This window comes from Chlorocebus sabaeus, chromosome 8 (assembly GCF_047675955.1).
Source record: "Chlorocebus sabaeus isolate Y175 chromosome 8, mChlSab1.0.hap1, whole genome shotgun sequence".
Taxonomy (NCBI): domain Eukaryota; kingdom Metazoa; phylum Chordata; class Mammalia; order Primates; family Cercopithecidae; genus Chlorocebus; species Chlorocebus sabaeus.
Window position 1 is genome coordinate 122,792,204 of NC_132911.1, and position 16,658 is coordinate 122,808,861.

The following is a 16,658-nucleotide window of genomic DNA, read 5'->3' on the forward strand; positions in this document are numbered from 1 at the left end:
GATGGGGACAGAGAGGTGGAGGTAACGAAATTATAAGGAGCCAACACAAGAAAATTTATAATACTGATGGACAATTATTTCCAGACTTAAAGGATCTACAGTTAGCCAATACAGTAAATGCAAAAAGGTCCACTTTAAGGCCATATCATTGAAATTTCAGAATAGCTGGTATTTTAAAAAACTCAGAAAACTTCTAAAGAGAGAAAAAACATATTCTGTAGAAACTGTAGAAAATATGAAAAACATCAAATTTCTCAGCAGCAACACTAAAAGCTAAAAGAAAATAGAATAGTATCTTTACACCTCAGGGTAAAAATTATTTTCATACTGGGATCCTATATCCGGCCAAAATATCATATAATTTGAAGGTACAATTACTATATTTTTAGACTTGCAATGTCTCAAAAATTTATCTGAAGTCCACTTCTTTTCAGGAAACTACTAGAAGACATACTATATTAAAATTAAGGATGAAACCAAGAAAAAAAAAGATGCAGATGTCAGAAAAGGAGTTGTATAATAATGATATCAATTCCTAGACAATAGCAAAGATGAGTCTCAGGACAACAGCTTGCCGACAAGCCTTCCAATCTTAATGGAGCAATAAGTTTGAGGGCTTCCCAAAGAAATTTCTAAGAAAAGTAATGGAACCTAATAGACGACTTTACATTTCTACAAAACTGACAAATCTCAAATAATTGGTAGTTACGATGGGTTTGGTACATAGAAAGCTATGCAAAAAAAAAAAAAAAAAAAGCAATTATTAAACCTAGGGAGAAACAAAATTAGTATATGAAATACAATGTAATCATAATGTGCTGTGTACCTCTGCTGTGAATAATTGTTACAGGCCCATTATATTATAAACATTATTGGATTAAAATTGTAACATTAAGTTACTAGGATTAAAAGAGGGAAAATGTGTGTGGAAGATGTAGACCTAGGAACGAGAGAAACATCTCCATCTTCCATATTGAGAAGTCAATGAGAAAAAAATAAAAAGCAGAGTATCAGTTTAAGTTTGTTACTTAAAAAACAAAGGAGATAAGAAGCACTAAAATAATTATTTTACTAATAATTAAATACTCCTATAGGTATTCTTATAGGAGTAAGACTCAAGAGTGGAGAGCAAACAGTGGGAGGCCTTCTGATTTTGTCTCATAAACCTGTTAAAAGCATTTGACATTTTTTTAAAAAATCAGCTTTCCCAGGTTGAATATTTGATTTTTTTAAAATTTTTATTATTTTTTTTAGGATGGAGTCTCACTCTGTTGCTCAGGCTACAATGCAGTGGTGTGATCTCGGCTCACTGCAACCTCCATCTCCCGGGTTCAAGTGATTCTCCTACCTCAACCTCCCGAATAGCTGGTACCACAGGCATGCGTCACCACGCCTGGCTAATTTTTATATTTTTAGTAGAGATGGGGTTTCAATATGTTGGCCAGGCTAGTCTTGAACTCTTAACCTCAAGCACTCTACCCACTTCAGCCTCCCAAAGTGCTGGGATTACAGACATGAGCCACCATGCCTAGCCTTGATTTTTTAAATGTGGTTTTATAATATGAAATTTGAAATGTAAAAAAGAAATTATTATGTGTTTGCATGTTACTTTCTAAATGCTTTATTTTAAAAGTCACTCTACTAAGTTTCATCTTTTACAAACTGTATAAAGTTAAATTAACTCACAAGAGAGAATTTTAATCCACTAAGTACTTACGTGAATGGACAAAGCTGAAACGAAGTCCAAAGTTGAGTTACATCAATTTGTCAAGAAACCACTTCTGGAGATGAGGTTGTCCTTGTGTTGCTATCCTGTTTTAACTAGTAAAATACTTCTGCCTTAGGATATGCTTTTTTCATATCCTGGAATTTATTTTCCTTCCAGGAAAATATCATGAAGCTGGATGCATGATCATTAAAATGCACAAGAACAGATGTTGCTGGGTGTCTGTCAAGCACTGAGTAAACGTTCTGATGTGTCATTTTTTCTAGTTACTGTGGATGAATAGCACAAAAATGGAGTGTTAGTTTGGGGCTGCCATAACAAGTTACCCCAAACTTAGTGCCCTAATACAGCAGAACTTTATTATCTCATACTTCTCAAGGCCACAAGTACAAAATCAAGGTGTAGGTAGTAGAGAACTCTACTCTGCAGGCTGTAGGGGAGAAGCACTCCTTGGCTCTGACAGTTTATGGTGGCTGCAAGCCCATTCTTTAGTTTGTTGTTGTGTAACTCTCATTTCTGCCTTGGTCTGCACATGGCCTTCTCCTTTCGTCTCTGTCTCCCTCCTTTGGGTGTCTCTTCTAAGGACCCTAGTCACTGGATTTAGGATCCACCCAGATAATCTAGGATGATCTCATCTTGAGACTCTTAGCTTAATTATGTTTGCAAAGACCCTCTTGTCACATAAGGTCACATTCACAGGTTCCTGGGTTAGATGTGGATATATATATATTTTTAAGGCCATAATTCAATTCTCTCTCTCACACACACGCAAAGAGTAGAGGAATAACGGGGCAAATATCACTTGTTATTTACTTTAATGACAGGTCATATTTGGACAAACACAAAGCTAAGCGTGGAATTCCAATATCCTGGGAATTGAAAGATGAAAGCAGGCAGAAAAAGTAGAACTATGAAGACAGTTTTATAAACTAGCCACTAATTCTTTTTTTTTTAGATTTACCATTAACCTCTTCCACTTTTATGCCATCTGTAAACTTGACTGGCTTGTTGTCTGTTTTAAAACGACATTTTAAGGCAAAAACAGTGTTGGCTTGTTGTTCTCAGCGACTTCATTTTCTGAATAAACAAGGCTGAACCCTTTTAAATGTCAGTAGAAATCTTTCTGAGAAGCACTATTTTTTTGCACACTAAAGACGATATACTTAACATCATCCAACCACTTTCTTTTGTGTATTCAATCGTCTTTCCCATTTTAAAATTAAGTAATGTTTTATATAAAATATGTGAATTCTCTGTAGCAATTTAAATTTTGATGTAGTATTTTCTACATTATATAGGAATATATTTTTATGCTTTATTGAGTAAAAAAAAAAAAAAGGGGGGGAGGGGGACAGAATATGCCAAGAAAATTTTTTATGGACTATTATTTGTTTGAAATGGTGACCAGTTAATTTCTATATATAAATGCAATGATTCTGTTCTCATTGTATGCCAGGAAATGTTTGAAAATAAACAAATAGTGAAATAGACTTAGGGTAGTCTAAACAATTTAAAGAGTACCAATTTTCTTAGAATCATAGAATTTAGAAAGAATGTTAAATATGAAGTCCAAACTCACTTTATATGCCTCGTGGCAATTGGCATTACATGATTTGCTCTATGTCACATATCTGGCTATGACAGATGTAAAATTTTAGGTTCCTAACATCATTCTATTCTCACGATTTTTCTATTGCTGTTAACCTGACAAATGCATCCACTTTAGACGTTTTAAGTGTTTGTGGAAAATTAATGCATCCTCAGTGCTTGAGAATGTTCATCTTTATGGAAACCAAATAGTATTTTAAAAGCAGGATTTTGGGAAATAAATTTGTATTTGAGTCTTTGTTTGTTTGTTTGTTTGTTTGGTCACTTTTTCAATGGATGACCTCATTCAAACTGCTTAATTTTTTTGAGCCTCAGCTGCTTTGTTTGCAAAATGAAAGGACTACTATATAATCCACAGGACTATTTTGAGACTAAACAAACTCAAGTTGAGACTAGCTCTCAGCCTGCATATAATGACTATTCAATCAGTGCCAGTTTCCTTCCCTGTACTGCTTATAAAAAAGTCAGTCAGTTACACTATAAACCTGTTGTGATGTATTCAGTTGTCTCCCTCCCACCTCAAAATTCGTGTGTTGAAGTTCTGATCCCCATTACCTCAGAGCAAATTTCTGCTGTTTAAGTCAGGGGTCCCCAATCCCCAGGCCACAGACTGGTATCGGTTTGGGGCCTGTTAGGAACAGGGCTATACAGCAGGAGGTGAGTGGCGGGTGAGCCTGCCAAGTTTCATGTCTATTTACAGCTGCCCCTCATCGGTCACATTACTGCCTGAGTTCCACCTCCTCTCAGATCAGCAGTGGCATTAGGTTCTCATAGGAGCGCAAACCCTATTGTGAATTGTGCAAGTGGGGATTTAGGTTGCCTGATATTTAGGAGAATCTAATGCCTGATGTCTCCTATCACTGTCTCCTATCATCCCCAGATGGGAGCGTCTAGTTGCAGTAAAACAAGTTCAGGGCTCCCACTGATTCTATGTTATAGTGAGTTGTATAATTATTTCATTATATAATACAATGTAAATAATAAAAATAAAATGTACAATCAATGTAATGTGCTTGAGGCCAGGCACAGTGGCTCACACCTGTAATCCCAGCACTTACAGAGGCCAAGGCGGGCAAATCACTTGAGGTCAAGAGTTGGAGACCAGCCTGGCTAACATGGTGAAACCCCGACTATGCTAAAAATACAAAAAATTAGCCAGGTGCAGTGGTGCATACCTGTAATCTCAGCTACTTGGGAGGCTGAGGCATGAGAATTGCTTGAACCCTGGAGGCAGAGGTTACAGTGAGCCGAGCTCATGCAACTGTACTCCAGCCTGGGTGACAGCGGGACTCTGTCTCAAAAAAAAAAAAAAAAAAAAAAATGTACCTGAATCATCCTGAAACTATTTCCCCATCTTTCCCATAGAAAAATGGTCTTCCACCAAACTGGTCCCTGGTGTCAAAAGGGTTGGCACTGGTTTTAGCCAACTGGCCACTGGTGTAAGTCACTCAGTTTGTGGTGCTTTGTTATGGCAGCCCTAGGAAACTAATGCACCTGTATTTCTTGGATTGATGGTTACTTATAATGACATTTCTTAGGGATAGTTTTGCAGCAGTCAGTCTGTATCAGGATCTGTAGGGTCCTTCTTTTCCAATTTCAAGGAAAGCAGGTCCAAAATCCCTTTCACCTAACTCTTAGTTGAGATGCCTGTTCAAGAATGGAGAAGGTAAGTGGCCTCTCCAATATACGTGATTCTGGTTCCAATCTTCCAATATCTTGCTATGCCTATACTATTTGTACAGGTTATAGGTTTGTGGAATAGATAGAGATCCCGATCTCTGTATCTCTATCTGTATCTCATCTACATACTCTACATCTAAATCTATTGAGCTTTCTGTGAAACATACCACAAGTTTTTACCCCTTATTTTATTAAAAACTTGCTGAAAACACCGCTTTAATCAAATCGTCATGTCATACCCTCTCATACATTTTTATTTCATAATTTGCCCTCTGTTAACACGTTGTTAGACAATTGAAGGCCTTTCCCCTTTCTGCCACGTCCCTTCAAATGAAGTTTTGCCCACATTTCAGAGTATTTCCTTGAGATAGTGCACAGAAAGGCTAAAAGCTATAAACCAGGCCAAAGGTTATAAACATTTTAACATTCCTAATACTTATCACCAAGTTGCTTCACAGAAAAGCTGGTTGTTCTTTCCTTTTGAACGTAGTCACAAGAGAATAATCTTGGTAGCAAGAGAAAGAAGGCCGTGGAGGGCATTGGAAGCATTAGCGTTCAACAGGCACAAGCAGGTAATAAATATCACTTTATGAAAAGCTCAAAGCCATGCATGGTGTTTGCATGATATGTTGCTAACTGAAGACCTCTCTGGTTCACAAGTTTCAGACCTTTCTGAAACTCAGCGTTTAAATGCAATATAGCCTATTAAATTGTCAGCTCAAGTACTCAGCAGAAGGCATCTCTATCTTCTTTGCTCTTAGGGATGTTTCCACTGACATGCACATTGGAGTTCAGAGATAATTTTCAATAAACTGTTGTCACTTGAAAATAAACAGTCTGGACAATGTATGGTCCATCTGGAACACTGAGAAAATAAACAATCTAGGGTAAGCTTCCTTCCTGCCTCTGTAGCCCTTTTTGGAATGCGTGTTCCAAATACTTCCCGTTCTTCCCCAAAGCAGGAGGTTTTATTTAAAATAAAGCTGTTTATTTGGCATTTCTGGGAGACCCTTTTCTGAGGAACCACAGCAATGAATGGCCTTGCATCCTTGCTTCGAAGAAACCAATTTATCTTCCTGGTACTATTTCTTTTGCAAATTCAGAGTCTGGGTCTGGATATCGATAGCCGTCCTACCGCTGAAGTCTGTGCCACACACACAATTTCACCAGGACCCAAAGGTGAGGAAAAGAAACCACGATTTTCATGTGTAATAAATATGATCTCTTTCCTCGTCTCTGAACCCCTTCCTAGATTTCAATGACTTTCTCTTCTCTCCTCCCTAGTTTCCTCCCACTTCCCTTCTATTTTGGAAAATCAGGATTTTCCAAATCTGGTCTGTTACTTATTTAAAGCTCTCCCTTGATGTTAGGTAAGAGGATGTTGGGAAGGGGAAACCCAGGACAGAGATCTGAGGGAACTTACCCGGGGTAGGGGGAAATTCCCTGTTCCGTTCTGCTCCGGGATAGATGCACAATCCAAGCATGAGTCTTCAGAAGTCCTTTCCTTCCTTAAAAGGATCTCTGTTCTTGAGCTGTTTGTATTCTCCTCCTTTCTAATACTGATGCTGGTGAAGCTGTTTAAGCAAAGGGTCAGTAAAATAAAACTTAAATCTTAAATATATATTTCATGAGTTAATGGGATCCTGAGTTCCAATGTAGAGGATGGAAAAATTCTGTCAAGCATCGTAGGTAGTATATAAATGACCATTTCTTTCTCTGGAAGTGTAGTCTTTGGGGCCAAGTGCCTTATGCTCAAGAATGGTAGAATATTGCAAAATGTTCTCCAGTAGAGCCAAGGTCCAAATATGCTTTAAGCAACTAGTAGATAAAAAAAATCTATTTTTCTGGTTTTAGCTTTTAGCCTTTTGTTCTGAAAGTGGTCACTGCACTGCAGATTGGTGCTCCCTTATTAGTAATTCATGCTGTTTCTCCAGGCTATAGGGTGGAAGAATTGCAGCTGCTTAAAATTTTAAGTAGAAAAAAGTGTTTTTAAAAAAAAAAAAAAATCAGAAATACGTTGCCCCATGCTTGTCAGTTATTTAAATGTGTATTGCTTAAAGTGCATTTTTCTTAATCACTGAATTAATTTTCCTCTAAGATTGCAATCCAAGTTTTAACCTTTGATACGATAAAATAAATGCTGTAAGGAAGAATGAGACCTTAGAGCTTCCAAATAATTTCTTGGGTGAATAAATGAATAATGTGAGGGCAAATGTTCAGAAAGAAAGTTTTGATTAGAAATAAAGTATTTACTTAAAACCTGTACTGAACTTTCCTTAGAGTATAGGAAACTTTAGATTATTCCTGGGGTGTCATGGGAGGCATCAAAAATTAAAGTTTTCCTTGTCCCTGCAAATGGGAGAATCCATTTGAGAATAGTACTATTTTTTACTTAGTAGAAAATTTCTCCCTTCCCATTTTCCCATTAGAAACCCTGTTAAGATTTCAAACAGTGGAAATCTCACTAACTTTCCTCCTGAGCACGTGCAGACATTATGAGATAATTACAAGCCAGACTGTGACAAAATGAAGTGAGTGCTCCTGGAGAGAAGGATTTGGGAAGCGGTGCTCTAGAACCCTGGCTTCTAGAACCAAGTTTGTTTGTTATGTTCTTGGGTTTGATTTCCTCTTCTTCATCTAGAGCTTGGAAACTGCATCAAATGGACTCTAAATTTTATTTTTAATAAAATTTTATTCTTAATAAAATAAATTCTTAATAAAAGTTAATAAATTTTATTCTTAATAAAGACATTCATGATCCTCGAATGTACTGAATACCTACTAAGTTCCAGGCATCATGTTAGCTGCTAGGGGCTGGAAACTAAGATAAGGAACCTGTCTTAGCTCTTGCATCTACATACCAAGCTTTGTATTCTATTACAGACTCTTGAGGTTGGCACCAGTTAATTTATGCTTTTTCTTTGAAAATTTCCTACACACCTAAATGCACCTAAAGCAACATGAGTATATTCATATTCATCGCTGCCTTTCCTCTGCTCTAGGAATTGTGCTAGATGATATGAGTACACCAGAAACAAAGACATGATACCTTCTCTTAAGATAGGAACAGTGGGCCAGGTGTGTTGTCTGTAATCCCAACACTTTGGGAGGTCAAGGCAGGTGGCTCACTTGAGCCCAACAGTTTGAGACCAGCCTGGGTGACATAAGGAGACCCCATCTCTACAAAAAATTTAAATAATTTTTTTTAATTAGCCAGTTGTGGTGGTGCACACCTGTAGTCCCAGTTACTTGGGCGTCTGAGGCAGGAGGATTGCTTGAGTCCAGACAGTTGAGCCTGCATGGGCCATGATCACGCCACTTCACTCCAGCCTGAACAACAGAGTGAGACCCCCATCTCAATATATATATACATATATACACACACACACACATATATACACACACACATATATATACACACACATATATACACATATACATATATGTGTATATATATGTATCTCTCATACACACACACACTGCCATCCACCTTGTTCCTTCATGAATACACAACCCCTCCCTACTCCAAAATAAGGCAGATATGTATATTTACCTCTACAAAATTAAAAAAGAATAGTATGATGGCTAAGCAAATGTTTTAAAGGACTGGGTTATTAATGTTTTTCCAATATTTTTTCCCTAAGATCAAGCTAGTCTTAATACTTTTCTCCATGGCTAATCATCTCATTACTGTATTTACTAGCGCTGCAGCACAGTGCTCAGAAATTTCTAGATACTCTGGGAAACAGATGGTGAAAGGAATTTTCCCTAAATTCATTTGGGAGAGTGAAAACTAAATAATTTATTTAGAATTGCAGAATGCCATTTGTGAAAACCCAGTAATGCTAATCAATCATAGTATATGTTGACCAATACACAGATATTATTTTTAAAGTCTTATTTCGCAGACATGGCTTAGTGGAAAGAAAGACACTGGAGTCAAATCTGACTATCTTCAGCATGTTGTTACATCTGTTACACTTCAGTGTCTTCATTTGCAAAGTGAGCCTTCGTCACAGACCTGTTTTCAGAATTATCATAACCAATGTGAACTTTAAGCTGTGTAGACATCATCAACAGAAATTTTAACAAATTGTATTCTATCTTTCCCTTCTCTCACTATCTAAGTCTGTCAAATAACAGTTTTGAGAATAAGTTATCAAAACATCTCTGTTGCAAGCCATCATTATTTTTCTTTCTATGCCTTAAACTTATTGTTTATGTTACCTAATAGGAAAATGAAATTCATTCTCTCTCTCTCTCTCTCTCTCTCTCTCTCTCTCTCCCCCCCCCCTCCCTCCCCCCCCACACACCACCCCCTTCCCTCCTCCCTCCCTCCCTCCCTCTCTCCTCTCCCTCTCTCCCTTTCTCTCTTTTTCTCCCTCCTCCCCCATCTTGGTGGTTTCTTTAAACAATTTATGTGAAATTCTGACCTCTAGTGGTTTCCCTTGAAAATAACAATGACAAAATATGTACAACTATTAAGTATCCATAAAAAATTAAAAAGAAAAATAAATGAACACAAAGCAAAAGAGAGACAAGTTTTAAACAAAAAATGTTAAAAAATGATTTTAACCAATTAATGTGGATGCTTTACAGTTTTCAAGGAGCTTCAAAATCATTGTCTTGTTTAATTCCCATAATTTCCCTATGTGGTAGCAATTTCTTTAAACTTAGACCTAAGGAAACAATACCCGTGGGGCCAAGGGGAGTGCCCAAGGTCTTTCAGCAGGTGGAATCTTGCATCTTGAACTTGACCCTGGGCCTTCTGGCTCCAAGACCAGTGTCATTTCATTATATCCACTAGTTTGTACTAGTTATATATCAGGTTTGAAAATACAGTCCACCAGTCACATTTTGGTGATTAAAAAAATGTCCAGGGCAAAGTCAAAGAACATGGCATCATGAAACCTCACAGCCCGACACTGTCTTGGGTACTAAAATATGCCGAAAACGATGGCATATCTTCTCTTTGATAATCAACTTCATTACTTCATTAATTTGTTTGGAAATAATGTTATTTTACCCTATTGCTTATTTTGATGTGTGCTAGCTTTTTAGTAGGGCCTTTTCAATGACATTTTTTTTGTGTGTGACCTACAAGGTCTTTTTTCCAACTGACTTCTCTCAGCTTCTCTCACATCATTTCAGACTGCTGTTTTCACTTCTGCTTTTCAATGGGCATGCTGGTCTTTGCTCTCCTTCCTGACTCGGGACCTTGGCTCTTGATGGCTCCTCTGCCTGGTCCACCCTTACCCAGATCTTCCCAAGGATAGTTCCTTCTCCTCATGGAGGTCTTAGCTCAAGTGTCATCTGTGCAGCAAGACCCTGCCTACCTACCCCTGTACTCTTTGTCATAGTTCCAAGGTGTTTTATTTTCACAGGCTTAGTACTAAGTGAAAATCTCTTGTGTATCGATGTATGTATAGTCAGTCCTGGCGTGCAGGCTTCCCAAATGGACAAGGATACCAGTCCTTCTTGCTGAGCGTGGTTTTCTAAACCTGGAAGAGCTCCCAACACAGGGTGGGTGCTCAATACATATTTGTGATTAAATGAATCTACCCATATTTTCCGTGAAAGACCCCCAACATTTTAATTTGAGGTCTTGATCTATTAACACAACTCTTTCATAATATCCTCTAAGTATGTCCTGAAGTTCCTAAAATCTGTTGCACCTGCTCCCAAAAACAGACTGGTCCTGGGGATCATGGCCATTGTGCCACTTTCCCAACAACTTAAGAACCTCCCTGCCAGGGGACACTGCCTTTCTCATAATTACAATAGTGCCTCTGCTTCCCAAGTGCCCCTGTCTCTGCCTAGCCAGTAACACACTGCTGCCTCCTTCACTAAGGCAGCCTTTCCGACACTTCTGAGGACACTGTGATTCTCACGGGTAACCATCATGACTCCTCCACAAGTGTGGCCTGTGATGAAACCACAAGGCAGAGCAAAGCTCTTTCCCTTTCAGCATGACTCTAATCACCACATCCAATGGGGTGGCAGGAGCAAGATTGCTAGCACACATTGAGTAGCTGCCATTCACCCAGCACTGTGCGAGTGCTTTACAACCATGTTTAAATTTAATTACTTCAATGGACTTTGAGCAAAAAGATTTTATTATCTCAGTGAACTTTGAGAAAAAATACTTTATTATCTCAATGGACTTTTGAGAAAAAAAGGCTTTATCACTCCCATTGGACAGATGAAGAAATTGAGGTAAGAATTATTAAGTCCCTAACGTAGGTCCACAGAGCCAGAAGAGGCAAATTAAAACCCAGTTAAGTTCTAGTTGGGTCCTATGTTACAATCAACCTGCTAAACCCACTAGCAAGCCAGAGAGGCCCCTACACAGTGTTGACGGCACCTCAGTGTTTTATGGGGCTAGAGGAAATGGCTACTTCAGTCTCTTTACTTAAACCCCCCTTGGTCCCCATGGAACTCCAGAGCACACACCTGAGTGTCAGACAATACAAGCTCTGCACGGTTGCCGCTGCTCTCTGATGAGAGAGGCTATGCCATGAGTAAAGCCTGACAGTCGTCACCCCTATCCTCGGGGATAATTCCTTTCTCAGAAGACCTCTTAGCTACTGAAAACTAGATTTCTATTTGGCCAAACACTATTTTACTGGACATGGCTCTGGATCTCAGCAATTGACACAACTTGAATAATTTCCCAAGATACTTCTCAGCCCCCAACACAAATAAGACATTCTGTGACTTACCCAAATGAATAGAGAGAAATGCCCAAGAAAGTCCGATCTTTTTCATACTCAAACTGGAAGTCTTACTACCTGTGAGGTCACCCTCAGAGATAATTTGGTTTAACTCCAGTTATTTTTACTTTTGTGAAAACTGAGGCCCGGAGAGGTAAAATAACTTGTTCTAGGTCACACAGCGGCTAATAGGTAGCAGGGCTAGAACTAGAACTCAGATTCCAGATTTTTGGAGCAGGCTTCGTTCCATTCCACCATGTTACATCATTTTCCTCACCTTATATCATTCTCATTAAACATAAAATGATTAGTTGGTTTGATAAACTAACATTAGAAAAGGAGTTCCATGAGATCAATGTATAAACATGACACAGAACTATTCTAGCTCAGTCACCCTGATGCAAGTTGAGTTGCTGATTCTTTTCCGGTAACTATCAGAAAGGGTAAACAACTAGGTGTTTTCCCAAAACTTTTTATTACTTGTATTAATTCACTAGATTCTTTCATTGTGTGTTTTAATATGTATTTTATGCATAAGGACAGAACAATATTTTCAGTGTTGTTTTTTTTTAACTTTTGTATTTCAGTGTATCGATACTTAGATACAATTTTTCATCTCTTTTTTTTTCTTTAGGTAGATACTAAGAAGGCATTTCCCATTTAGGTCAGGAAGGGAAGAATAAAATTCCAGTCAATAAAAGTATGGGTAAAGATGAGTCAGGAAGTAGTACTAAACGGTAGTGATAAAAAACAATTTGTTTCGGCCGGGAGCATTGGCTCACGCCTGTAATCCCAGCACTTTGGGAGGCCGAGGCGGGCGGATCACGAGGTCAGGAGATCGAGACCATCCTGGCTAACATGGTGAAACCCTGTCTCTACTAAAAATACAAAAAATTAGCCGGGCATGGTGGCGGGCGCCTGTAGTCCCAGCTACTGGGAGGCTGCGGCAGGAGAATGGTGTGAACCCGGGAGGTGGAGCTTGCAGTGAGCCCGAGATCACGCCACAGCACTCCAGCCTGGGCGACAGAGCGAGACTCCGTCTCAAAAACAAAAATAAAATAATTTGTTCCATTTTAATATGAACTTAATAAGCCATGTCTCTCTTCAACACTCTTACATAATAATTTGGATATGTATTAATCACTGGTAGGGATCATAGTGATAGGCATTTTAATGTATGTGAAGATCATGGGCTTTTATATGTATATATCATGGATATGTGTATATATATATGTATAGTTTTGAATCTGAGCTCTGCCGCTTACCTAGCTATACGATCTTAAGCTTAAATGTCTTCATCTATAAAATGGCCAAAACATTGAACTCAAGGAGATAGAGAATAGAAAGATATTAACAGAGGCTAGGAAGGGGAGTTTGGGGACATAGGGACAATTAATGGGTACAAAAATAATAGAAAGAATGAATAAGACCTAATATTTGATAGGACAACAGGGGAACTATAGCCAGTAATAATTTAATTGTACATTTGTAATAACTAAAAGAGTATAATTACATTGTAACACAAAGGAGAAATGTTGAGTATACCCAGTTTCCCATGATGTAATTGTTATGCATTGCATGCTTGTACCAAAATATCTCATGGACCCCATAAATGTATACACCTACCACGCACCCACAAAAATTAAAAATTAAAAAAAATTAGAAATACAATGGAGATCATATTGCCCACCTCAAATGCTTATTTTGAAAATTGAAACATGTTTAGTATATAACTTACCTATCATTTCTTTCACTAGTCTCCACTCCCGTTTGTTACCATAGGCTCTCTTCCCCCATTCCTAAAGAAAAGCTCATAGATTGAAAAGTCAGCTCCCCAAATAGAAATGTACCAGAGAAAGACGGCTCCTTTCTCCTACGTATCGCAATTTTCTGCCTGTTTTCAGTCTTACTCCAAAGTCAACTTTTATTTATCAAGAGCTCACAAACTTGAGACCACCTCTTCTCTTCGCTGATATTGCTTCCTTTCTCTAGTTCTCCAACTGATCCTGGTGTTCCTTATTAGTAAAATGGAAATAACTGGTAAATACCCTTAGGTTTGTCATGGGGATTACCTGAGTGAAAACAGAAAACCGTACCTCAGATTTCTCATCAGTAACGTAAGGATGTAGTAGTGTGATTTCTTCATAGGGTTGTGGTGAGGAAAAAAATGAGTTAAGCTACATAAAGCTCTTAGCACCTGTAGTCTCAGGGACTCTGTAAAATAAGAGCAAACCATGGGAGAGCAAAACCTAAGGGAGAATGAGATTGTGTTTCCTGTTTATTGTTCTTCCTTCTTCCTTTAAGAAACATTTCCTTTAGCTACTGTCTATGTCATATAGGCAGGCTAGTCTACTGGCCTTGGGTCATTGATGACATATAGGCCAGGCACAAATTCTCTCTCTCTTACTCCTCTTGTTTATATTTATAAAATTCTACTTGTAGAAACTTGGTAACTCTGTTAGTTTCTTCATGATATTTCAACACATAACCAATTTGTCTGTTTTTTTGCATTACATATTGGACTTGCAATATCCTGTAATTTTATACAATTCTTTAAATTATATTTTATAGCTTTCTCTGCTCTTTTAGAAAAGAATTGTACATGCACACAGTAAAAATCGGACACTCAGAGATTCAAGTAAAGCAGCATCTAAATAATGTGGGGTTTCTTTTCACATTATTTACTGCGATTGTTCTTGATTTGACAGCTCTGGAAGCATCAGTTTAGGTCTCTTGCGGTTACGGGAAGATGCTTGTATCTGTTAAACAAATTGTATGAACAGAAGTCATTCTTCAGAATTTGCAAAGGTTCATCTATTATTCTACTTTAGCTCAACTGACACCTATAAGGATCATCACCTTTATTTTAAGGAGAAGGACACTAAAGCGTGCTGCTCTTGCATGTGATTTGACCACACAGCTGTGAGAAAGTTTTCTGAGGAGAAACCCTGGGCCCATTCTACCTCCCTAACTACGAAGAGAGGAGCCCTAATCAACCCAGCTGGTGAGAGAAGCTGAGCTCTGTTAAATGAGATAATGTCATCTCAGGAATAATCACCCATCTCTTAAGAAGACAGGCTAGATGTGCTGAGGACACAAAATTCTTTAAACAGATAACTGATTGTTACCTGCATTCAGAGCTTATAGACTTTGAAGGTCATTTATTTGATCCTGCTCAGGGATAAGTGTATGTGCAAGACATTATAGCATCGAGTGCAGTCAAAAATAGTTTTGATAGTGTTGTTCTGCCTGGCCTGAGATGAACCAGGATTTAGAAAAAGATTTCTCCAGTCAGAGCCAAAAGCCATGAAAAAGTCATCTTTCTCTCATCAGACCACATACTGGGTGACCAAATGACAGGACAACCAAAAGAAGGAGGCCCATATGTCCAATGGGAAGTTGAGGGATGCAGTGTGGCAGCAAGTGTGACAATATACTCTAGACAAAAGTGAAAGCCCCCAAAGAAATGTGCGTGGGTCAGGGGACTTTGATACACCACAAGGGAAAGTCTCTGGAACCCAATTTATCATTGTAACCCTAGCACCATGCTTCACTTGAAGGGCAAAGCTGGACAATGTCACCAGTGATTTTGGGGCAAAGCCAGTGCTAGACCACAGACACAGACCAAGAATAAAGCTCACATAGAATGTACAAAGGCAAGGGATATGACCTGCTTTCCTCAATTGGAGCACACTTAAGATGACATTTTACTTTTCAAATTAAAATGAGCTCAAAATTTTGATTAGCCTGAGTAGAGAATTATTTATTTATTTATTTATTTATGTATTTATTTATTTATTTATTTATTTTTTGCCTCTCCATGATTTGGGAGACAATACCATGTTGGTATTATTCTAATGTGGCCTATCCACGCCAATGTGAAATTTTTTTCTGCTCCCTCTTTCTGATATCCAAAATTAAAATGTCCAGCATTCTCAACTGCCAAGGTGTCCCACCATCTGCCCACAGGGCTTTATTAAGGGGAAGATAATCTCCTAAAATGCATCATATCACCGCCTTTTCTATATCTTTTCTTGTCTGAATTTTGGGAATGTAGAAAAATGGGCAAGTGAGAGGTTAGAGCATGGTATTCTAGAGCATCAAAAAACATCACCAGTGCAACAAAGTTATTGACTCAGTTTTGTAGTTAGTAAAGACTCTGAGTCTTAAAGCAAAGGATATTCAATGGAGGAGGAGCTAACTAAGTGTTATCCTGCCCCGCCCCCACCCCTTTTTTTTTGAGACGGAGTCTCGCTCTGTCGCCCAGGCTGGAGTGCAGTGGCGCGATCTCGGCTCACTGCAAGCTCCGCCTCCCAGGTTCACGCCATTCTTCTGCCTCAGCCTCCCGAGTATCTGGGACTAGAGGCGCCCGCCACCACACCTGGCTAATTTTGTTTTGTATTTTTTAGTAGAGACGGGGTTTCACAGTGTTAGCCAGGATGGCCTCGATCTCCTGACCTCGTGATCCGCTCGCCTCAGCCTCCCAAAGTGCTGGGATTACAGGTGTGAGCCACCGCACCCGGCCTATCCTGCCCCCTTTTAAGTGGATAGGATTGACATTTTAATAAGGTAGAACACAGAATTAGTTTTTTTGTTTGTTTGTTTTAACTCCAATGGCTTCAACATATATAACAACTTATTACACTTGTCTGCTGCATTAATCCATTTTATGTTGCCATAATATAAAAGAATACCTTAAATTGGGTAGTTTATAAAGAAGAGGTTTATTTTGTTCATGCTTCTGCAGACTGTACAAAAAGTGTGATGCCACTATCTGCTTCTGGTGAGGGCCTCAGGAAAAGTACAGTCATGGCAGAAGAGCAAAAGAAAGGAGGATAGTGTCACACTCTTTCAAATAACCAGATCCGGTGTAAACTGAGAGCGAGAACTCACTCATTACCACAAGGAAAGCACCAAGTCAGGTATGAGAG

The 16,658-nt window shown here is 38.6% G+C and overlaps 1 protein-coding gene and 1 long non-coding RNA gene across 5 annotated transcripts in view; one reads left to right on the top strand and one right to left on the bottom strand.

Annotated features, from left to right (window-relative positions):
* The window catches only part of COLEC10 (collectin subfamily member 10), a 199,843-nt gene that overhangs the window by 151,436 nt on the left and 31,749 nt on the right, over nt 1-16,658 (top strand). For 2 of the 4 annotated variants that reach the window (XR_498706.3, XM_008001427.3), the window contains exon 1: nt 5,954-6,193. The exons of the other annotated variants lie outside the window; for them this stretch is intronic. Coding sequence is in view for 1 of the 2 variants with exons in the window: in XM_008001427.3 (XP_007999618.3) it covers nt 6,046-6,193 (148 nt within the window). In the remaining variant the exon portion in view is untranslated. Of the gene's footprint in view, nt 1-5,953; nt 6,194-16,658 lie in introns of those variants that run through there. 4 annotated transcript variants of the gene reach the window in all.
* Nucleotides 1,696-7,547, bottom strand: LOC119624870 (uncharacterized). The gene is made up of 2 exons (XR_005240993.2): nt 6,438-7,547; nt 1,696-1,995 (listed from the first exon to the last, which is right to left on the bottom strand). It is a non-coding gene; the product is annotated as an uncharacterized lncRNA (long non-coding RNA).